A 24121-nucleotide genomic window follows, 5' to 3' on the forward strand; every position below is an offset into this window, starting at 1 on the left:
GTACCCTGGGACAGCCTTGGCTGCTGGGCTAGGGTGTCTGAATTGTGCTTCAGTCCATGTGATCAAGATGGAAGGGAGGGCAACGGTGCTTTCCAGTGCTTCTGACACTGGAGAGAGTTTCCATAGCTTCCCTCCCATTTGGCAAATGCTCTAGGGTTAGTAAATGGATTTTCTTCCTGTACAGTTCAGATGCCCTTTAAACCCCCCCCCCCCCTTTTTTTTTTTTTTGCTCCAGGGTGGGCGAGTGTGCCCTTGGGCCCTTAAGTGATCCCTCCCTATGTCAGGTAACTGTGTTTAGAATGGGATTCTCCTAGTACCTACTGTGTGATGTCTCTTCTACCTGTTTTATATGGTCCCTGTCATTCATTGTGTAAAAGCTGTCTGGTCAGCTTTCAGTTCTTCAGGGAGAATTGCTCTGTCAGTTGTAAATTGTATGTGCTCATAGGAGGAGGTGAGTTCAGGATCTTCCCACACTGCCATCTTTTACTCGGAGGTACCTGCACCCCCTGCCCCCTTTTTTTATGCCAGGATTTCAGAAGCAATATCTTATTTTACCATCTTTTGCCATCTGGATAGGCTAAGCATTTCCCAAATCAGCAAGTTCTGATCTGTTAACAGTCCTTCCTCAAATTATCTACTCTTGCATTTTACTATATGTAGCAAGAAGAAACCAGGGAGCATTTTCAGGACTTTGTTTAAAACATAACTGAACTGTGATTATCTTAGTGTAACACAGAAGTAACCTATTTCAACATAGAAATAGGCATTCCATTTTGTCCTGCTTAATTTTGTACCATTCAACTGTTTTCCCATCATGAGGACATTTCGTGTGTGTATGTTTTTTTAAAGCTAGTTTAAAAGTGGCCATGGACAAGTGTGGTTATTGTGAAGCATGGGGGGTGGGTGGAGGTGGCAGAGATATAGGGAGGGTATATGGTAATGGAAAAAGTACAATAAAGTAAGTAACTATTATCATTGCATTTTTGCAGATGATGAAAGGGAGAGAGTCAAGGATGTTAAGTACTTACCAAGGTCATACAACTAGTAAGAGGCAAAACTAGAATTCAGAGCCAAGTAGGTAAGAGTCTAAACCCTTTAATATCCACTATCCACAACCATCCCTACTGTGCATTGTGCCATGTGCTATAAGTAAGGGCTCAGTGTATTGAGTGCTGTCCTGCAAACTAAAGGGTCACTGGTTCTATTCCCAGTCGGGGCACATGCCTGGGTTGTAGGTTAGGACCCCGGTGGGGGTCATGAAACCACACATTGGTGTTTCTCTCCCTCTCTTTCTCCTTCCCTTTCCCTCTCTCCAAAAATAAATAAATGAAATCTTTAAAAATAAAAAAGAATAAAATGGCAACTCTGATTAGTCAAGACATTTGTAGAATATGCCTCTGTAGAATATGACATTTGTAAGTAATTTTCAACCTTTATTCATTTTCTTATTTTCTGTGAGTATTTTAGCTATTGCATTTTGTAGTTGCTTATCATTTCTTCTCATTTGCCATATACTCTAGATAGTTTTTTCTTTTTTTGAGAGCTTTAGATTGGTTGAAACATTAAAGACAATATATTCTAAATTGAGGAAAAACATTTTAGTTGCAAAATTAGAGCTGACATGTGACCATAGGGACCTTCAGTGCTGGAAATGAGATTCCCTGATTCACTTGAGTGGATTTGCTTTGCTTTTACTTCATTTGCAATTACTTGTAAACAGATATTTTTATATTATTTAAAATATGTTTATGTTACTTACACTGGTATAAGAACTAGAATTACTTGGCCAAAGCATCAATGGTAGATGCATGAAGATTCTTGTGTTTTAGTTTTTTCTTGGTTGAGATCAGGTTACCAATGAAGATGTTATATACATATATATGCAAAGGTAAGCAGTTTTTTTAAAAAGAAAACTTCATCTGATGGCATGCTCCTTGATTTTAGAGAGAGGGGAAGGGAGGGAAAGAGAGAGGGAGAGAAATGTCGGTTGGTTGCTTCTCCTATGTACCCCAACCAGGATCGAACCCACAAGCTAGTCATGTGTCCTGACCAGGAACCAAACAGGCAAACTTTTGGTTTATGGGACTGCACCCGAGCCAACTGAGCCACATTGGGGAGGGCTGAAGGTAAGCAGTTTTGACCTACTTTGGGAGGTCTTTAGTCCAGGTTAAGAATAATGACAATGACATAAGCAGTGATGCCATCTTCCATGTGTCAGGCTCTTATTTTTAAAAATATTTTATTGTTTATGCTATTACAGTTGTGTCAATATTCCCCCATCGCCCCTCTCTAACTAGCCTGCTCACCACTTCCAAGAGTTTTCACTTAAGAATTAATATAATCCTTATAAAATTTGTAAGGCTATACTGTTATTTTGGGGTTTTAATTTAATTATTTTTAATTTTTATTGTTGACACTATTACAGATATCCCTCATTTCCCCCTCCCTTGTGCCAACTCCCACCCAACCCTGACTCCTCCTCTGGCCCTCACCTCACTATTTATTGACCGTGTCCATGGGCTATGTATATATGGTTTTTTGGCTAATTTCTTCACCTTTTTTTATCCAGTCACCACAACCCCCTCCCTTCTGAGATCTGTCAATCTGTTCCTACCCATGCCTCTGGCTCTATTTTGTTAGTTTATTTTGCTCATTAGATTACACATATAAGTTATATCATATGGTATTTGTCTTTCCTTGAGTGGCTTATTTCACTTAGCATAATACTCTCCAGGTCCATCCATGCTGTCTCAAAGGGTAAGAGTTCCTTCTTTTTTCAGCTGTGTAGTATTCCATTGTGTAAATGTGTCACAGCCTTTTTTATCCACTCTTTTACTAATGGGCACTTTGATTGCTTTCAGATCTTGGCTATTGTAAATAATGCTGTTATGAATACAGAGATGCATATATTCTTTCTGATGTTTTGGAATTCTTAGTTTTATAGAAGTAATAATAAATAAAATTACTTGCCAAGGCCATGCTGATATTTTGGCTCAATTGTAATTATAAATTTAAATCACCTTTTAAATTCATTGTGACATGTTTTATCACCCAGGATATGGTTTATTTTGGAAAATATTTACTGTATATTTAGAAAAGATGTCTTTTCATCTATTGTTTTTTGGAATGTTCTATAGAAATCAAATAGGTAAAATTAGTTTATGGTATTGTTCAAGTTCTATATTCTTACTGACTTTCTGTCTACTTGTTCTATCAATTACTGATATTTCCAGTATGCTTTTTGATTTGTCTCTTTCTTCTTTCATTTCTGTCATATTCTGCTTCATGAATTTTGCAGCTCTATATTTGGATGTATAAACATTTCAGATTGTTATACTTAGTTATCATTAGTAAATATGCCTGCTAAATTTTCTCATTTTTATGTCTACTGTGTATGATGGATATTTATTAGACATTCCAACTTTTTTACAATGATTCTTTACATGAGATATTCTTCCCATTATTTTATTTTTAGCTTATCTATGTCTTTATATTTCAAGTGGATTTCTTGTAGAAAAAGCATTATTGGGTCTTGCTTTAAAAATTATTCTGAAAATCTCTTAATTAGAAGTTTTAGACCATTCATATTTAATATAATTATTGATATGATTGGGATTATATTTATATTTTGTTAGATTTTTTCCTATTTGATTCATCAATTCTTTTTTCCCCCTCTATCCTAAGACTCAACTTCTCTTGGATTAATTTTTAAAAATATTTTCATTTTGTGTTAACTATGGTTCATAAGCCACGTTTCTTTTCCTTTTTGGTAGTCATCTAAGGTTTGAAACATCTTACTTTAGCTGCTTATTGTCTACCTTCAAATTATGTTATACTACTTTATATTTTCAGCTCTATGGAGGTATAATTGAGTAGTAAAATTATATCTATTTAAAGTTTACAACATGATGATCGATATATGTTTACACTGTGAAAGGATCCCCACCACCAGGTTACTTAACACATCCATCATCAAACATATTTGTTTATTTTTGGTGAGAACACTTAAGTTTTGCTCTCTAGCAAATTTCATTTATACGATACAGTATTATCAACTGTAGTCACCATGTTATACATTAGATTCTTAGACCTTATTCATTTTATAATTTAAAGTTTATACCCTTTTACCAGCCTCTCCTTACTTTCCCCACTTGCAGCCCCTGGCAATCACTATTGTACTTTTTTAAAAATTAATTATTTTTTTAGAGATTCCACCTATAAGTGATACCATGTAGCATTTGTCTTTCTCTGCTTGGCTTATTTCACTGAGCATAATGTCCTCCAGGTTCATCCATGCAACCATAAATGGTAGAATTTTCTTCTTTTTTAAAGGCTGAGTAATGTTCCCTTATGTAATTATATAATAAATATACTTTATAAATGTATTTATATAAATAATAGTACATTATTTAGCCTTAAAAACATGGGAGTACAGATAGTTTTTGAGACAGTGATTTCATCTTCTTTGGATATGTGGTATTGCTAGATCACATCGCAATTCTACATTTAATTTCTTGAGGAACTGCCTTATGGTTTTACTATACATAGTGTCTGTACCAGTTTATATTCCCACCAAAAGTGTACAGGGGTTCTTTTTATCCACATCCTTGCTAGTAATTATTTCTTGTCTTTTTGATAACAGACATCCTAACAGGTGTGAGGTGATGTTCATAGTGGTTTTAATTTGAATTTCTCTGATGATTAGTGATGTTTAGCCCCTTTTCATATACCTATTGGCTAGTTGTAGGTACTCTTTGGAGAGATGTCTATTCAGGTCATTTGCCCACTTTTAATTGGATTTTAATTGAATTATGAGTTCTTTATGTACTTTATATATCAATCCCTGATCAGATATGCTGTTTGTAAATATTTTTCCCACATTTTATTTTGTTGATGGTTTCCTTTGCTCTGCAGTTTGACGTAGTCCCACATGTTTATTTTTTATTTTTTAAATATATTTTATTGATTATGTTATTACAGTTGTTCCATTTTCCTTCTTCACTCCCCTCTGCCCTGCACACCCTCTCCTACCCAGATTGCTCCCTTTAGTTCATGTCCATGGGTCATACATATAAGTTCTTTAGCTTCTACATTTCCCAAACTATTCTTACCCTTCCCCTTTCTATTTTCTACCTACCATCTATGCTACTTATTCTCTGTACATTTTCCTCCTCTCTCCTCCCACTTCCCTGTTGCTAACCTTCCATGTGATCTCCATTTGTGTGGTTCTGTTCCTATTCTAGTTGTTTGCTTAGTTTGCTTTTGTTTTTGTTTTAGATGTGGCTGTTAATATCTGTGAGTTTGCTGTTTATCTGTCATTTTACTGTTCATATTTTTTATCTTCTTTTTCTTAGGTAAATTCCTTTAACATTTCATATAATAAGGGCTTGGTGACGATGAATGAACTCCTTTAATTTGACCTTACCTGGGAAGCACTTTCTCTGCCCTTCCATTCTAAATGAAAGCTTTGCTGGATAGAGCAACCTTGGATGTAGATCCTTGTCTTTCATGACTTGGAATACTTCTTTCCAGCCCCTTCTTGCTTGCAAAGGTTCTTTTGAGAAATCAGCTGAAAGTCTTATGGGAACGCCTTTGTAGGTAATTGTCTCCTTTTCTCTTGCAGCTTCTAGGATTCTCTCCTTCATTTTAATCTTGGCTAATGCAATTATGATGTGCCTTGGTATGTTCCTCCTTGAGTCCAACTTTTTTGGGACTCTGAGCTTCCTGGACTTCCTAGAAGTCTATTTTCTTTGCCAGAATGGGAAAGTTCTCCTTCATTATTTGTTCCAATAACTTTTCCACTTGTTCTTCCTCTTTTTCTTCTGGTACCACTATAATTTGGATGTTGGAACACTTAATGATATCCTGGAGGTTCCTAAGCCTCTCCTCATTTTTTTGAATTCTTGTTTCTTCATTCTTTTCTGACTGGATGTTTCTTTCTTCCTTCTGGTCCACTCCATTGATTTGAGTCCCAGTTTCCTTCCCATAACTATTGGGTATCTGTACATTTCCCTTTATGTCACTTAGTGTAGCCTTCATTTTTTTCATTTAATTTTCAACCAAATTCAACCAATTCTGTGAGCATTCTTATAAGCAGTGTTTTGAACTGTGTATCTGATAGGTTGGCTATCTCTTCATCACTTAGTGGTATTTTTCCTGGAGGTTTGATCTGTTTCTTTGTTTGGGCCATTTTTTGTCTTGATGCTCCCGTTACATAGTGAGTGGTGGCGCCTTAGATGTTCACCAAGGTGGGGCAACCCACTTCCTGCATTGTGATGCTGTATGTGGGGTAGGGGTCAGAGAGGGGTCAGAACAATGGCACTTGCTCCGGTCTTTGCCAGATTTTAGTCACTTCCCCTCATTTTCCCCAAGCAAATTGGGCTCTCCTGGTGCTGATTCCTGTGTGGGTGGGTTTGTGTATTATCTATGACTCTGTGGGTCTCTCCAATGAACTCTCCTGTGAGGCTTGGGGTTTCTCCAGCTGCCTCAACCCCCACAGGTGTTTTCAATCAGTGGTTTGAGGCTTTGTTTCCCCGAGCTGGGGCCTTGGGTTGCACGATTTGTCTCACTCCCTGATTGTTCCTCCTGGTTTTTCTGTGCAGATGTGTGACTTCCCAGTCCGCAATCCACTGCCTTGCTGGGTCCACCCGCCACTGCCTTAATGGCCAGCTGCAGCCTTGTGCTCCCCACTCCACAATCTGTCAGAGTCTGCCCAGCTGCCATCTCTACTCCTCCTACCGGTTTGGATGAATGTGTCTTCTCTAATTTCTTGGTTGTCAGACTTCCATACAGTTCGACTTTCTATCAGTTCTGGGTTTTTTTATTGTTGTTTGTTTTAAAATTCTTGTTGTCCTTCTTTTGGTTGTGCAAGGAGGCACAGTGTGGTCAGTGACCACAGTGTGGTCAACCTGCTGTGGTAGGCACAGCAAGTTGACCTACCTACGCCTCTATTTTAGCTGGAAGTTCTAGATTCGTTCATACATGTTTATTTTTTATTTTGTTGTTCTCTTGGTGTCAAATCCGAAAAAAACTTATTACCAAGACTGATGTTAAGGACTTTGCTGCTTACATTTTCTTCTAGGAGTTTTATGGTTTCAGATCTTACATTGAAGTTATTAATCCATTTTTAGTTTATTTTTGAGTGTAGTGAAAGATATAGCTCCAGTTTCATTTCTTTGCCTATGACTATCCAGTTTTCCAACATCATTAGTTGAAAAGAACTACCTTTCTCCATTGTATATTGTTGGCCACTTTGTTTTAAATTAATTGCTCATATATGTGTGGGTGTCTTTCAGGCTCTCTATTCTCTTCCATTGGTCTATGTGTCTGTTTTTGTGTTGGTACCATACATTTTTATTACTCTAGTTTTGTAGTAGAGTTTGAAATCAAGATGTGTGATGCTGCCAACTTTGTTCTTTCTCAAGATTGCTGTGGCTATTTGGGATCTTTTATGATTCCATACATATTTTAGGATTGTTCATTGTATTTATGATAAAAATACCATTGGTATTTTGATAAAGATTTCATTGAATCTGTAGATTGCTTTGAGGGTATGAACATTTTAAGCATGTTAATTCTTTTGATCCATGATTATGGAATTTCTTTCTATTTATTTGTGTTTTCTTCACTTTCTTTATTCAGTGTTTTACAGTTTTCAGCATACAGATCTTTTACCTCAGTTAAATTTTTTCCTTAAGTACTTTGTCCTTTTTGATGCTATTTTAAATTGTATTGTTTACTTAATTTTCTTTCAAATAGTTTGTTGTTAGTGATTTTTTTGTATGTTGATCTTGTATCCTGCAAACTTACTGAATTTGTTTATTAGTTCTAACAGGTTTTTTTGTGAACTCTTTAGGTATCATGTCACCTACAGATACAATTTTACATTTTTCTTTCTGGTTTGGATGCCTTTCATTTCTTTTTCTTGCCAATTGCTATCAGTACTACATTGGATAAAAGTAGTGAGAGTGAACATTCTTTTCTTGTTCCTGATCTTAGAGGAAAATCTTTCAGCTTTTTACCATTGAGTATAATGTTAGCTGTGGGTTTGCTGTATCTGGTCTTTATTATGTAGAGGTATGTTCTCTGTGCACAGTTTCTTGAGAGTTCTTATTATTTTTCTGCATTAATCAAGATGATCATAAATTTTTTAAAATCTAAACCTTATTTTGTTAATGTGTTGTACCATATTGTGTGAATTGAGTGTCGAACTATCACTGCATTCCTGGAATAAATCCCACCTGATTATGTGGTATAACCCTTTTAATGTACTGTTGAATATAGTTTGCTAATATCTTGTTGAGGATTTTTATACCTATGTTATCAAGAATATTAGCCTGTAATGTTTTTTTTCTTGTATTTCCCTTGTCTGACTGTGGTATTATGATAATGTTGGATTTGTAAAATGAGTTTTGAAGTATTCTTTCCTTTTCTATTTTTTGGGGAGAGTTCGATAAAGATTGGCACTAATTCTTTTTTAAATGTTTAGTAGAATTCATCAGCGAGTCCGTGGAGAGACATAGGGAAAGATGTCGTATTTTGAATTTATGGATTCCAGGAACTATCGTGGGATGCCATCGTGGGTGGGTTGATGCAGGGCAGGTTGGTTGTGTCTGGGCAATGCACATAAGTTGAATGGCTGTGGCAGGACCTAAAGAATAAGCTAGTAAGAGAAAGATATGAAACAAATATCAATCATCCTTCTGTATACTGGACTTATGATTAGAGTACAATAACAATGGCTTGGGTGTTGTTTATGAACAGTTTGTCTCATACCCATCTCTGAGTTAATTTTGTCTCCTTTCTCCTTTTCTTATTGGCCCATGAAACTTCTGATAAGAACTCCTTCTTATCAGGAGGTCAGCCATCTAGTCTTGTAGCTGCTGAAAACTCAGCCTAGACCTCAAAACTAAAATGAATTTGCTTCTGGGTAGCAAATTGCTTCACCCAATTCTTAATTCTTCAGAGAGAGTAGGCCCTCATGTGGCAACACTCAAAAAGGCATAGAATTTTGGAGTCAGCAGATTGATCTACAAATCTTATTGGTACCTGTAGGAATACCTCAGTTGGAGGCAAGACCAACTTTATAATATTATTGGGGGGTTTAAAGGAGAAATTCATAAGGAAATGCTTTTAGCTATTAGTTGTATATAGCTAATATAGCTATTAGTTGTATTTTATTTTTTTGTATTTCTTATCTTTGATTATTGTGAGACCCTAGTAATGTAGCTAGGATTATTTTAGCTACCTGGAAGTCCTTGATATTAGGGAGAAAAGATTTATGTTTTTGATTATCCTTTGCAGTTAATTCTGATTTAAAGTTACCTTCAGTTTCCTAGCATGTGGAGAAAGAGAAAACTTTTTTTCAACTTGGAGGTAGCTAAGGCAGCATTTAAATTGCCCTTAACTAACAGGATATCAAAGGAATGCAGCCTCCTATGTCAGCACTCCAATAACAGGACCCAGTTAAGCTGAAACCTGGGCAGGAAAATGAGAGGAGCTACTGTTATCTCCAGAGACATCCTTTCTGGGTGGCCAAGCTTCCAAGCACAGGATTTTGTGCCTTTGGTTAAGAACCATGCAATAGGGTAAAACACAACTGCTCTTCTAAATCATGTTAGTTATGGCATAGCCCTTCTTCTGGATTGCTTTTTATCCCTCCAAGATGGAGGAGTTGGAAAGAGCCTGACCTCAAGGGTTTTTCTTCAAGAAGAACATGACATCCTGGTAAAAACTGGGATAGAAGCTATAAGTAGTCCCCCCATAGAGATCTTCTCTTGGCTCATGACATGTGATTATTGTGGTTTGCCCCAAACCTGTTGTTTATTTGTTTTGGAAATCATAAATTAGTAAGTGATCAGTGTGACAGTTTGAAATATTGACAGGAAATATTTATGAGAAATCAACAGTGTGATTTGCAACTGTATTTAGCTTTCTCAGGGAAATTAACTTCTTAAGGTGCTTTGCAGAGTCATCTTTTTTTATTCTTCCTTTAAAAAATCCTTACCCAAGGATATATTCATTGATTTGAGAGAGAGAGAGAGAGAGAGAGAGAGAGAGAGAGAGAGATCAATGCATGAGAAACATGGATTGGTTGCCTGCTGGACACACCCTGACAGGTGACCAAACCTTCGAGGTAGGCTTGTGTCCTAACTGGGAATCGAACCCGTGACCTTTTGTTTTATGGGATGACACCTCAACCAATTGAGCCATAACAACCAGGGCTGCATGCAGAGTCATCTTGACCTGAGCTGTGGGATGGGTTTCTGGGAGGACAGATCCAGTTGTTGAAGGAATTGGATATATGAGTAGAAGGATGATTGGGGCAGGAAGGAAAAAGCCTCCAAACCACCAGGAGTCTCACATGGATGTTCTCCAGATTATGTTATTCATATTCCTTACAGTATAGATAAGTCAATGAAAAATGATTTACTCATGAGGATATGCTAATATTGCATTCTAAAGAAATACGAGTTAAGATAATAGAAAGTAAATAAAAGCAATGCAAAAGAAGCTAAAAATAACAAAGGGAAAAGCAAAAGAATTAGGGTAAGTTGAAAATTTCTACAATTATATTTATAATTTTAAAATGAAAAATGGGCAGAATTGAAAGAATAAAACTGTGTGAAAAGTTAGGTTAGACAAAAAGCTGAAACGGAGTCCAGATGGAAGTCATTAGACTCTGGCCGTGCCTCTCACACCACGGTTAGCTTTCTTCTAGCCACCTGTCTTCTCCAAGTGGTGAGACTCTGCTTTGTCTCTTTCCAAGACCTTTCCTTTGCACTTGAGCCTGCTAAGTTCTCTTGCCTTTTCACTCTGTCAGAAGGCCATTCATTCCCCGTCTCTGTGGCTAACTCAGGTTTGTTCTTTAAGACGAACTTGTGCTTCACCCTCTCCGGAGAACCTCCCTTATCTTAGTCTGGATTAGGGATTTCCTCTTGTATACTCTTTATATAGTTTTATCATAACATTTATGATAGTGTAAGTTGATATAAAATAATTGCTCAATAACTGCTATTATACTACTACTACTACTACTATTACTACTGTGCTGTCTGTTTGTAAATTTGTCTCCTCCAATAGACTGAACTTCTTGAGGGCACGAATCTTAACAGTTTTATCTTTGTATTCTAGCACTTACTACAGTACCTGGCACATAGTGTGCAAGGTTTGCTAAGTGAGTAAATCAGTGGTATTAGTCTCAATAAAGCAATCCTAAAGCCACCAAATAAATACATGGGAAACTGCCCTACATACTTTAATAAGGACATTACCAAAAGTGGGCATTTAAAGTATCTGATAATGTAACTCTTAAGTATCAGATATTTACCAGTCTTATTAAATAAAAAAAATAACCATAATTTTAGAGTTCCAGCAAGAATAATAAAGGTGTTAAACTTTATATTCACCTTTAAGTAAAATTTTATTAATGCCAGGAAACAAGGCCTTGCTATAAAATTTCCATATTCCCTTCTTTCTGTCTCTGATATCATTTTTTTATCGTAGAGTACTTCTGTTTCATTTAATTCCATTTTAAGATGCTTTTGACTCTAAAATAACTAATTTATCTTTTACTATGCTCCCAAAGAACATCTAAAGCAATTTTGTTTGACTCATTTTGGGATCAGTCCTTGCATTAAACTGGAATCTTTTTAATGGTTATATTATTTTCTCAAATGCTTTATGGCTCTTTAGAGTACAGGTGGCAAACACGAGGCCCCTGGGCCAAATCCAGCCCTCCACCTTGTTTTATCTGGCCAGGCACCTGTTCCTACTTAGTGGCAGCGCCGAGCTCTCACTTAACTGTTAAGCAGTAATTACATTTATACAGTCCTAAAATTACATTCGGCCCTTTAATGGCAACCGTGTGGCTGATGTGGTCCCCGGTGAAAATGAGTTTGACACCCCTGCTTTAGAGTATTGTCAGAAAAGTATGTAATTACCAAATATATCTTACTCTAGTAAATTCTTCTTCAATTACCAAAGCCTCACTCTACTTACTTGGATTGATTCTTGTGGAGAATAGCGAGTGTGAGTATAGTGTTGCTAGATATCCCACCCAACCTTATTTAAAAAACCTTGGCAATGCTGTCTTTATTTGCTTCATATAAAAAGTATGTAAAGGAAAATATTCATAATTACACTTGAAAAAAATTTTCCCTTATGTAAACTTTCTGCCTGAATATAATTGACTCTGCTGAGTAGTGTGACAGGATAAATTCCAAAGTTTTTACATGACATATATTTTTACTTTCAGCTAAATAGGAGAAAGTGTGGAGTAAAGTATATATCTTTCCATATTTTTTAAAAGAGAATATAATACTAAATTGAGGGGATAGTGTCTCTTGGTGGCATTTGTGACACATGACTCAAATGGTGTTTTGTTCATACAGTGCTGGGATACTGTCTACACCATCACTTTGCAATTGGACTTTCTTCAGGAATGGAACTGGTTTATATCTGTCTGTCCAAATAGTAGCCACATGTGTCTTTTGAATGCTTGAAATATGGCTAGTGTGACTGAGGAACTGGATGTTTTACTTTATTTCACTTTAATTAATTAAAATTTAAATCATATTGCTAGTGGCTACATTATTAGACAGACTCAATTTGATTTTTTATTTACAAGTAGCATTTTGGAAGAATAGGATAATCAAAAATTTTGAGACAGAATAAGATATTGTAAGTGTACACAGGTTCTCTCTGTCCCTATGTAGTGGGTTCTGTTAATTGTTTTTGGAAAGGAGGCAGCATCGTATCATGGAATGGGAAGACTCACATTCTTTTGGTATGCCATTAAGCAGCTTGGACAAATTATTTGGACCTTTTCTTGCCTGTAAAATGAGGAGTTCATTAGTTTTCACATTTATATTTAACAGTGGGATTCCTTTCTTTTAAAAAAAAGTGCAGAAACCTCATTGGTGGGACAGAGCTGAAAGTTCAAGGTGGGATGGAATGGGACAATACAGTCCTATTCATTACAATCCCTTTATCTCTCAGTAATCCCCAAACTCCTCCACTACAGTACACAGTGCAATCCAAAAAGCACTGGGGTTCATGAAATTTAGACTTCCTTCCAGCGCTGATAAAGTATGGTTTCAGTAGGACAGCATATAGAGTTTTTTTTCTTTGATACCATCTTTGTAGCAATTAATCTCCAAAAGCCAGTCTTCACCTGTAACTCAATTCATTACAATTGTGTTTGAGAGATACTAAAGGCATTCAATAGGAGATGTTTGTGTTCTCTCAGCTCACTAAAAATGAAACTAAAACAAAAGCTTAGTGGATATAGCATATATGAGCAACACCAAATAATTTTTGCACGCAAATTTAAAAAAATAGCCATTTACATTTCCCCTTTGTAAATGGTTTTAGCATTATTTCTAGACTGAGTTTCATAAAAAAATACATGATTGAAGATGCCAGATTGGTATTTTAGTGGCTTGCTCTGGACTCTGTGTGTGCTCAGGGAACTCGTGCTTGACTGTCCCTTCCTTCTAGGGAAAAGTAACTGGTCCGTAATGGAGTCCTCAGATGCACACAACTAGAACTTGGCATAAAGAGGAAAGCTTGTGAGGGAAGTATAAAGAAGTGGAAAGTGCTCTTTTTTCACAAGATTTCTATTGGGAATGGTCAACTACTTTGGATCTCTTTCTTTCATCTTCATTTTCCTTCCCTTCCTTTCCATTGCCCTCCCTTTTTTCAAAGGATGGCTGGTAAGAAAGTTGTGGGGCTATTTCCCCTCTACCCTGGGGAAGCCTAGCAGGCACTAGACTAAGGTACAGAGGACACATGGAGAGTCTGACTCTAATTTTGGCAAAGTGGTTACACATGCATTTTACATCGTCTTTCCAAGCTCACCTGAAATAGGTGAAGTCTTAGAGGCTTAGGACCAGGGACATGCTCTTACGGATCTCTGATAAAGTTAGGCAGTCCATGTCCATGGAGGTAGCAAGGACTTGAGAGATTCTGTCAACCTTTTCATTTATTAAGATTAAGAACTACTATATGTTCAATATTATATTACACTATGATTTTAAACATGTTGATGGGAAGAATGGTTGATTATCTCTGAGGGCACAATCTCTTATATCAAGTTCAGTGCTATGAAAGCTTTTAATTGAATAAAATAAATGTTTCTCTCTTGGCATTCTTGAAATTCAGCAAGTCAAAGAACACAAATAGAGAAAAATGAGAAAGAGTTTAGCTTAAAAGATGTCAAGCCTTTTGATTATACTTGTATACGACATGTCCAAGGTTGTTCTATTCTGTTAAATATAAAGGGACAGCTGAGCCCATATGATTTTCTCTTTCCTCTTTGACTATTTCTTTTTGGATCTTTGGCTGCTAGCACAGTGCTTCACAAAAGAAGGAACTCAATGTGTATTTTTAATGCTGGGCGGGAGATGTTTTCATAAAAGTTGAAGACAGACATAAGGAAGAGAGATCTTTGACAGACTGAGCTGAAATTTTAGTTGCCAGATGTATGTTAGTTAATGTATCTATAAAGCAAAGGACTGCTACGAACAGTGTCTTATTTTTTCTCACAACAGCTCTATAGGGTAGATGTCATTGTTCCTCTTTTACCTATACAACTCAGAAAAATTAAGTGACTTGTCTGTTGTCTTACCTACAGGCTGAGTCATGTCTCAAACCCACTTCTTTCTCCTCAAATGGAAGAAAGAGTTTCCCAAAGGAGAGGATTAATAGGGGATATGGAACCACAGAAATATTAAGGAAGATATAAATTTGCAATGATATTCATGATTTTTCTGTGAAAAAGGCATTTCAGTGAAACAAAAGACAGGAAGACAGTTAAAGATGGGCAGATGACTCCACAAGCTGATCTTTAGCAGACTTGTAAATGTGTAGTTTCCAAATGCTGTAAGGTTGCTAAAGTAGTAGAACTTATAATACTAGGAGAGTAAAAGTACATTTTTTTTGTACTTAGAAGTAATTATATTCTGAAATGTTTAAGGGCTACAAATCTGTGCCCCATTTCTTTAAGGTATTCACAAGCATTTGCTAAAAGACATGTATTTATAAGAATTTTATTATGCAAAAGTATACTCAAATTAGAATGTTACTTATTTCTATTGCACAATTTATTGCTAAAGTTTCTGTGGAAATTAATATTTTAGAAATGTTTCTTCTATACATGTCAAGACTTCTGTTTAAAATTACACAACTGCTGTTGTTCTGATAGTCATGTAACACCCCCCAAACCTCCCAGCTAACACCTTCTGCCCAAATATAGCAAAGTGCATTCAACTGATAGAAATGTAGTGCCCATAGTGAAATGGATATCTGGAGCTTGTCCCCACATCAGTGAAACTTAAGAGATTTCATGTACTGATATATTTATTTTTATAATATTCTTAATATCTTACTTGTAATTTCATTTCTTAGAGTTTGGTCTAAGTCCTTAATCTATGATATAATAGTTTTGTATATAATCAAGAAAAAGAGTCTGAAAATGACATGAGAATATTGTAGAATTTTTCTGTTGAATTTGCACTATATGTTGGTAAGTGGGTGATGTAATGATAGAATGCTTGGCACTGGGTCAAAAATCTAATTTATTCATCAGTTTAACAAATATCTACTATATGCCTACTTATGTGCTACTTGCTGGAGATAATAATGTGGAACAAGACAGACATAGTCCTTGGCCTCCTGGTCTAATAATGTCTTATTGACAGATTTACGGACTATAGAATAGAAGCAAATTGACTAAAAAGTTTTGTGTAAAGATAAAACTAGAGCAGGAGTCACATGATTTTGAGTATGAGAACAGGCAGCATCACTTGCTGTCATCTTGCTCTGCTTCTTTAATAGGTCACAGAATGCTGGTTACTGTCATCTTGATATGAGCCTCACCCTTACCTGGCAACTCAGTCCACTAGCAGCTGTAACTTGCTAAAGCTTAAAATTTTGTTGTTGTTGTAGACTTTTTTATGTATGTATTTTTGTATGTATGTATTTAGTTTATTTAAATTTATTTGGGTGACATTGGTTAATAAGATCATATGAATTTTAAGTATATATTTCCATGATACATGATTGGTATGTTGCATTGTGCACCCACTACCCAAAGTCAAATCATCTCTGTCATCATGTATATGGCGCCCTTTACCAATCTAGCATTAAAAATACATATTCTTGGACTTTTGGCCAAGATGAAAGCATAGGTAGACACACTGTGCCTCCTCTCACAACCAAAATTAAGGACGAGAAAAATTTAGAAAAAAAAAACGATCAGAACTGACAGAAAATTGAACTGTACAAAAGTCCAACAACCATTTATCCCGACCAGTAAGAGGGGCGGAGCTGGCAGCCAGTGGAGGGGGGTCATGGCAGAAAAAAGTGGTGGCTGGCTGACCCAGGTGCACAGACAGCGGCTGGCAGACCCTAGGCATCTGGTGGCAATGTGCAGACCCAGTGAGGCACATAAGGACACTGGCTGACTTTGGTCACACATTTTCATGCAGATAAACCAGATGAAAATGGGCAGCGAGACAGACCACCCAACCCAGGGCCTCAGCGATGGGAAATAAAGCCTAACAGCACTGATTGGAAAAACTTGCAGGGGCTGAGTGCCAGGAGAGCCTTTTAGACACACAGGAGAATTCACTGGAGAGACCCACAGGGTCCTAGAATGTACACAAGTCCACCCGCCTGGGAACCAGCACCAGAAAAGCCCAATTTGCTTGTGGAAAGTGGCAGAAGAAACCGGAATTTGAGAGAGAGAGTGGAGCAAGCACCATTGTTCTCTCTCTGACCCCTCCCCCACATGCAGGGTCACAACCCAGCACCTGGGTTGCCTCGCCCTGGTGAACACCTAAGACTCTGCCCCTCACTACATAACAGGTGCAAACAGACCAAAAAAAAATGGCCCAAGCAGAAGAACAGCTCGATGCCCTAGAGCCAATACTTCCAACCGACCAAGAGATAGCCAGCCTATCAGATGCACAGTTCAAAGCCCTGGTGATCAGAATGCTCACAGAATTGGTTGAATTTGATTGCAAATTAGATGAAAAAATGAAGGCTATACTAAGTGAAACAAAGGAAAATGCATAGGGAACCAATAGTGATGGGAAGAAAACTGGGACTCAAATCAGTGGAGTGGACCAGAAGGAAGAAAGAAACATCCAGTCAGAATAGAATGAAGAAACAAGAATTCAAAAAAATGAGGAGAGGCTTAGGAACCTCCAGGACATCTATAAACATTCCAACACCCGAACTGTTGGGGTACCAGAAGGGGAAGAGCAACAGCAACAAGTGGAAAACTTATTTGAACAAATAATAAAGGAGAACTTCCCCAGTCTGGCAAAGGAAATAGACTTCCAGAAAGTCCAGGAAGCTCAGAAAGTTCCAAAGAAGTTGGACCGAAAAAGGAACACACCAAGGCACATCATAATTGTATTACCCAAGATTAAAATGAAGGAGAGAATCCTAGAAGCAGCAAGAGAAAAGGAGAACTACAAAGGAGTTCCCATCAGACTGTCAGCTGATTTCTCAAAAGAGACCTTACAGGCAAGAAAGGGCTGGAAAGAAGTATTCCAAGTCATGAAAGGGAAGGACCTGCATCCAAGATTGCTCTGTCCAGCAAAGCTTTCATTTAGAATGGAAGGGCAGATAAAATGCTTCTCAGATAAGATCAAATTTAAGGAGTTCATCATCACCAAGCCCTTATTATATGAAATGTTAAAGGGACTTATCTAAGAAAAAGATAAAAAACAAGTACAGTAAAATAACAGCAAACTCACAGTTATTAACAACCACACCTAAAACAAAAGCAAACTAAGTGGACAGACAACTAGATCAGGAGCGGAACCATAGAAATGGAGATCACACGGAGGGTTAACAACAGGGGAGTGGGAGAAAGAAAAGCATGGAGTGGGGAGAAGATGCAGAGAATAAATAGCATAGATGGTAGGTAGAAAATAGATGTGCAGTCTGTCTCACTGATGGTTTTTAAACCTGCCCTGTTTCTCCACAAATGTGTGTCCTCAGTCAGCCAGCCAGGCACCTTGGGAGCCTTACTGGGTTTCCATCTGTGCTCGCCCATGTCGCCAGTCCCCACCTCCTCCTGCCGGGACCCCTCTCCAACAGCCACCAACTCTGCCCCTTACTAGTCTGGATGAATGGTTCATTGTTGTCGGACTTTGGTACAGTTTAGTTTTCTGTCGGTTTTGTTGCGTTTTTGTTTCTAAGTATTTGTTTTTAAATTTGGTTGTGTGAGGAGGCACAGCGTTTCTACCTATATCTCCATCTTGGCCGAAGGTGCTATTCTTAATTTTTTGAGGAACCACCATACTGTTTCCCACAGTGGCTGCACCAGTTTACATTCCCACAAGCAGTGAATGAGGGTTCCTTTTTCTCCACAACCTCTCCAACACTTGTTATACTTGTCTTGTTGATATTAGCCATTCCAACAGGTGTGAGATGGTATTTCATTGTAGTTTGTATTTGCATTTCCATCCAATTCACTCCTAAAGGTGCTAAATGACCTTGGTTAATTTAAACAGAAAATAAATTTATTGCAAAGATATCCAAAAATGGGAAGGTCTTGAGAACCAGGCTCAGAAAATTAGCAGGGACGAGGAATGCTGGGCAGTCACAGCTGGAATAAGAGCCCAAGTCTGGCACTGAGTCAGTTTAAGAATGGCTAGTGGGTCACAACCTCTGTTACTTCTGCCACTGCATTCTCAGCCATCCAGGCACTCTAGTTTAATAATGAAATATATATTAAAATTATTATTATTTTATAATGAAAAATACCAAGGTGTTTTCTGTGTATAATTATACCAGAAGCTGTTATTAAATTGTCATACCTCTCTCCCCCCACCATATACCTTAGCCCAAATTGTCAAATTAGAGTAGACAAAAGAATACATTCACATGACAAAAATGGTACTCTTAGGCATGCAGGGAATAATTAGAGTATGGTCCTATCCTAGTGATGCGAGAGGATATCATATATTGAAATACTTGATGTTTACAATGTGCCTCATGTCCTACTTATTATGTAAACTGCAGCCTGTGCCTTGAAGAATTTCTCAAGTTGGTTGTACCTTTTTGTGACTGCCTCAAGGCTGAGTGTAGGACATGGAGTTGGCTGAACCTATGGCTGCAGTTGAGGGCCCTCTTTACAGGGGCTGTAGAAGGAGCGTCTGCTGCTTCTTTGGCTCCTTTTCTTTCTTCCTCCCAAACTCCACTTAGGGTTTGGATTTTGGAGAGCCAAAGGGAAAGAAATATTCACTGGAGCATCTGGCTTTCATTCAAAATCCTCACCCCCTTAGTATCCTGGCCAAGTGACTGTGCTCCTCTTTGGTGTGATGAACCACAGATTTGGGAAGGGGTGAGGTCAGCGTTCATTTTATTCTTAGTAGTACTTTAAAACCTTTGTTCTTCTTCTATGCTGGTCCTCCTTTGGGGTTCTGGCCAAATGGCTAGAATACCATCTACTCCATTGTAGTTGGGGTTATTTACTAACTTGCCTCTCCTCCCCATTTATTAAAAATGTCATATGGCTTACTGTTCTGCTCACTGCTCGTAGATCTACGTTTGTCCTGAGAAGTGATCTTAATATAGTTATGCACTAATCATCTAACATTGTGACTTTGAGATTAAAGTTGGTCTTACAGCTGAATTCACAGTATGAATTAACCTTTATTTTTATCCTACAGATGATTCTTATTTAATATGTTAGACTGAATTTATAATCAATTCCTTCCAATCCGCCTCTGTTCCTGAATTCTCTTAGTTAATAGCACCACTTTTCTCCAAGTTTCCCAAGCCAGAAATCAATGAGTCATCCTGAACCTTCTCCTATTTTGAGCACTTTATACACAGTCCAGTTACCACCTTTGAGTAGGTGCCACCTTCTTAAAATCTCTTCAGTCCATTTCATGTTTCTAATTGTCTCATATTTGCCTTAGTACAAATTTAGATTTTTAAAAAATGTGGATAACTTCAATATCCCTCTAATTTCTTTCTATTTTATTTTATTGTTTATTCTATTATAATTGTCCCAATTTTTTTCCTTTTGTCCCCCTCCACCTAGCCCACCCCTTTCTCCCCCAGTCAATCCCATCTATATTGTCCATGTTCATGAGTAATTCGTGAATGTTCTTTGGATAATCCCCTCCTTTCTTCTTCCATTATCTCCCTCCCTCCTTTCCTCCTACAGCTAGCTATCAGTCTGTTTCAGGATCAGAGACATGGGTCTCTGGTCCTAGTTTTCTCATTAGTTTATTTTGTTCATTAGATTCTGGTTATAAGTGAGGTCATATGCTATTTGTCTTTTGCCAATTGGCTTATTTCACTTAGCATGATTAGTCTCCACCATTATCCATGCTGTTGCAAAAGGTAGGGCTTCTTTTTGCTGCATAGTGTTCCATTGAATAAATGTACCACATTTTCTTTTAATCCACTCATCTACTGATGGGCACTGGGGCTGTTTCTAGCACTTGGCCATTGTAAATAGCATTGCTATGAACATTGGGATGCATAGGTTCTTTCAAATTGGTGTTTCATGGTTCTTAGGGTATATTCCCAGCAATGGAACACTGGGTCATAAGGCAGTTTCATTTTTAACTGTTTGAGGAAATTCTGTACTGTTTTTTTACAGTGGCTGTACCAATCTGCTTTTCCACCAACTAGGGTTCCCTTTTCTCCATATCCTTGCTATCACTTGTTTGTTGATTTATTGATGATAGCCATTTTGTCAGGTATGAGATGATATCTCATTCTGGTTTTAATTTGCATCTCTCTGATGGCTAATGATGCTGAGCATCTTTTCATATATCTGTGGTCCATCTGTATATCCTCCATGGAGAAGTGTCTATTCAAGTCCTTTGCCCATTTATTAATTGAATTGCTTGTCTTCCTGCTGTGGAGTCATGTGAGTTCTTTATATATTTTGTAGATCAAACCCTTGCCTGAGGTATCATTGGCAAATATCTTCTCCCATATGGTCAGTTCCATTTTCATTTTTAAAAAAGATTTTGTTTATTAATTTTTTAGAGATGGGAAGGGAGGGAGAAAGAGAGGGAGAGAAACATCAATGTATGGTTGCCTCTTGCACACCCCCTCCTGGGGACCTGGCCTGCAACCCAGGCATGTGCCCTAGGCTTGGAATTAAACTGGCAACCCTTTGATTTGCATGCTGGCACTCAATCACTGAGCTACATCAGCCAGGGCTTCCTTTTCATTTTAATGATGGTTTCTTTAGTTGTGTAGAAACTTTTAAATTTGATGTAGTTCTACTTGTTGATTTTTTCCTTTATTTTCCTCGTCCTAAGAGACATAGTGGCAAAAATATTGCTATGTGGGATGCCTGAAATTTTCCTGCCTATGTTTTTCACTAGGACTTTTGAGTCCTGTATCTATTTTGATTTTATTCTGGTGCATAGGATAAGTTAGTGGTCTATTTTAATTTTTTTGAATGTACCAGTCCAGTTCTCCCAACAGCATTTACTGAAGAGGTTGTTTTTGCTCTATTTATACTTATGCCCCCACAGTCAAATACTAACTGACCATAGAGACATAGGTTTATTTCTGGGCTCTTTATTCTGTTTCATTGATCTATGTGTCTGTTCTTATGCCAGTACCAAACTGTCTTGATTACAGTGACCTTGTAGTATAGTTTAATATTAGGTATTGTGATCCCTCCTACTTTGTTCTTCTTTTTCAGGATTGCTGAGGCTATTTGTGGTCATTTGATTCCATATAAATTGTTGGGATATTTGTTCTAGATCTGTGAAATATAACATTGGTATTTTAATAGGAATTGCATTGAATCTATAGATTGCTTTAGGTAATATGTACATTTTAATGATGTTAATTCTTCCAACCCATGAACATGCTATAAGCTTCCATTTATTTGTATTTCCCTCAATTTCTTCAGTGTTGCAGTGTAGTTTTCTCAGTATAGGTCTTCCACATCCTGGGATGAAGATATTCCTAGGTACTTTATTTTCCTTTTGCTATATAAATGGGATTTTTCTTAATTTCTCTTTTTGATAATTCATTTCTGGTATACAAGAATGCCATAGGCTTCTGAATATTGACTTTGTATTCTACTACTTTATCAAATTCACTTATTAGGTCAAGTAGTTTTTTGGTGGAGACTATAGGGTTTTTTATATATACTATCATGTTGTCTGCAAATAACAGTTTTGTTTCATCATTTTCAATTTGGTTGCCTAATTATTTCTTTTTGTTGTCTGATTGCTGTGTCTAGGACTTCCAATACTATGTTGAATAGAAGTGGTGAAAGCAGACATCCTTGTCTTATTCCTGATCTTAATGGAAACGCTTTTAGTTTTTGCCCATTGAGTATGATGTTTGCAGTAGGTTTCTCATAGATGGCATTTATTTGGTTGAGATATGATCCCTCTATTCCCACTTTTCTGAGTGTTTTTGTCATAAATGGGTGCTGGATTTTATCAAATGCTTTTTAAAGTATCTATTGATATGATCATATGGTTTTTGTCTTTTCACTTTGTTTATGTGATGTATTATGTTTATTGATATGTGAATGTTATACTATCCTAGCCTTCCTGGGATAAATCCCACTTGGTTGTGGTGTATGATCTGTTTAATGTTTTGCTGGATCTTGATGGCAATATTTTGTTGAGGATTTTAGCATCTATGTTTATCAGAGATATAGGCTTGTAATTTTCTTTCTTTATTGTGCCTTTACCTGGTTTTAGAATTAAGATAATAATTTCCTTGTAAAAACAGTTTGGGAGTCTTCCCTCTTCTTATATATTTTGGAATAGTATGAGAAGGACAGGTGTTAGTTCTTTGAATGTTTTGTGAAATTTTCCTGTGAAGCCATCTGCTCCAGGGCTTTTGTGTACCATGAGTTTTTTTGATTACTTCTTCAAAATTACCACTAGTGATTACTACTGGTTGTTATCAGACTGTTCAGGCTTTCTGCTTCTTATTGATTGGGTTTTGGGAGATTGTATGTTTCCAGAAATTTATCTATTTCACCCAGATTGTCCAATTTCTTGGCATACAGTTGTTCATAGTAATTTCTTACAGTCCTTTGAATTTCTGTGGTATTGGCTATTATTTCTCTTTCATTGCCGATTTTATTTATTTGGGTCTTCTCTTTTTATTTCAATGAGCCTGGCAAAAGGTTTGTCAATTTTATTTATCTTTTCAAAGAACAAGCTCCTGGATTCATTGATTTTTTGAAAAAAATTTTTTTAGTCTCTATGGCATTTAGTTCTGCTCCAATCTTGATTATTCTGTTCTTCTACTTGCTCTGAGCTTTGTTTGTTGTTCCTCTAGTTCTTTTAGGTCTAGGGTTAGGGTTTTTTTTTTTTTTTTGACATTTTTCTATCTTCTTTAGGTAGGCCTGCCTATATTGCTATGAATTTCCTTCTCAGGACTGAATTAGCTGTGTCCCATAGGTTTGGGTTGTGTGTGTTCATTTTCATTTGTTTCCAGGCATTTTTTTTATTTCTTCTTGATCTCATTATCAACTGTTCATTATTTAAAACATGTTATTCAGTCTCCACGAGTTTGAACGTTTTTGAGTTTTTCCCTGAGGTTAGTTTCTAGTTTCATGCCCTTGTGGTCTGAGAAAATGCTTGATATGATTTTAATTTTTTCGAAATTTTTAAGGCATATTTTGTGTCCTACCACATGGTCTATCTTTGAAAATGATACATTTCCAAATGTGCATTTGAAAAGAATGTATACTTGGTTTTGGGGGGTGAAATATTCTGTAAATATCAAGTCTATTTGATCTGGAGTGTAGTTCAGTGCCACAATATCCTTGTTGATTTCTTTGTTTGGAAAATTTATCCATTGTTGACAGTGCAGTGTTAAACTTTCTTACAATGACTATATTGCTGTTGATCTTCTTAGGTTCTCCAAGATTTTCCTTGCATATTTAGGTGCTTCTATGTTGGGTGCATATGTATTTACTAGGGTTATATCCTCTTTTTGGACCACTCCTTTAAGTATTATGTAGATATTAATACCTTTGTTTCTTGTTATGGCCTTAGTTTTGAAATCTATTTTGTCTGATACAATTATTGTCACCCCAGCTTTTTAAAATGTACATTTGCTTGGAATTTTTTTCCATCCCTACATT

General features: G+C 36.9%; 1 protein-coding gene across 2 annotated transcripts in view; it reads left to right on the forward strand.

Moving 5' to 3' along the window:
• The window catches only part of METTL4 (methyltransferase 4, N6-adenosine), a 255099-nt gene that overhangs the window by 85167 nt on the left and 145811 nt on the right, over positions 1–24121 (forward strand). The window contains exon 10 of one of the 2 annotated variants that reach the window (XM_053664379.1): positions 990–1067. The exons of the other annotated variant lie outside the window; for it this stretch is intronic. Within the exon in view, the coding sequence (XP_053520354.1) occupies positions 990–1045 (56 nt within the window). The 3' untranslated portion in view covers positions 1046–1067. Of the gene's footprint in view, positions 1–989; positions 1068–24121 lie in introns of those variants that run through there. 2 annotated transcript variants of the gene reach the window in all.

The sequence above is a fragment of the Artibeus jamaicensis genome, unplaced genomic scaffold (genome assembly GCF_021234435.1).
Source record: "Artibeus jamaicensis isolate MK-2021 breed Jamaican fruit bat unplaced genomic scaffold, CSHL_Jam_final contig_354, whole genome shotgun sequence".
Lineage (NCBI taxonomy): Eukaryota > Metazoa > Chordata > Mammalia > Chiroptera > Phyllostomidae > Artibeus > Artibeus jamaicensis.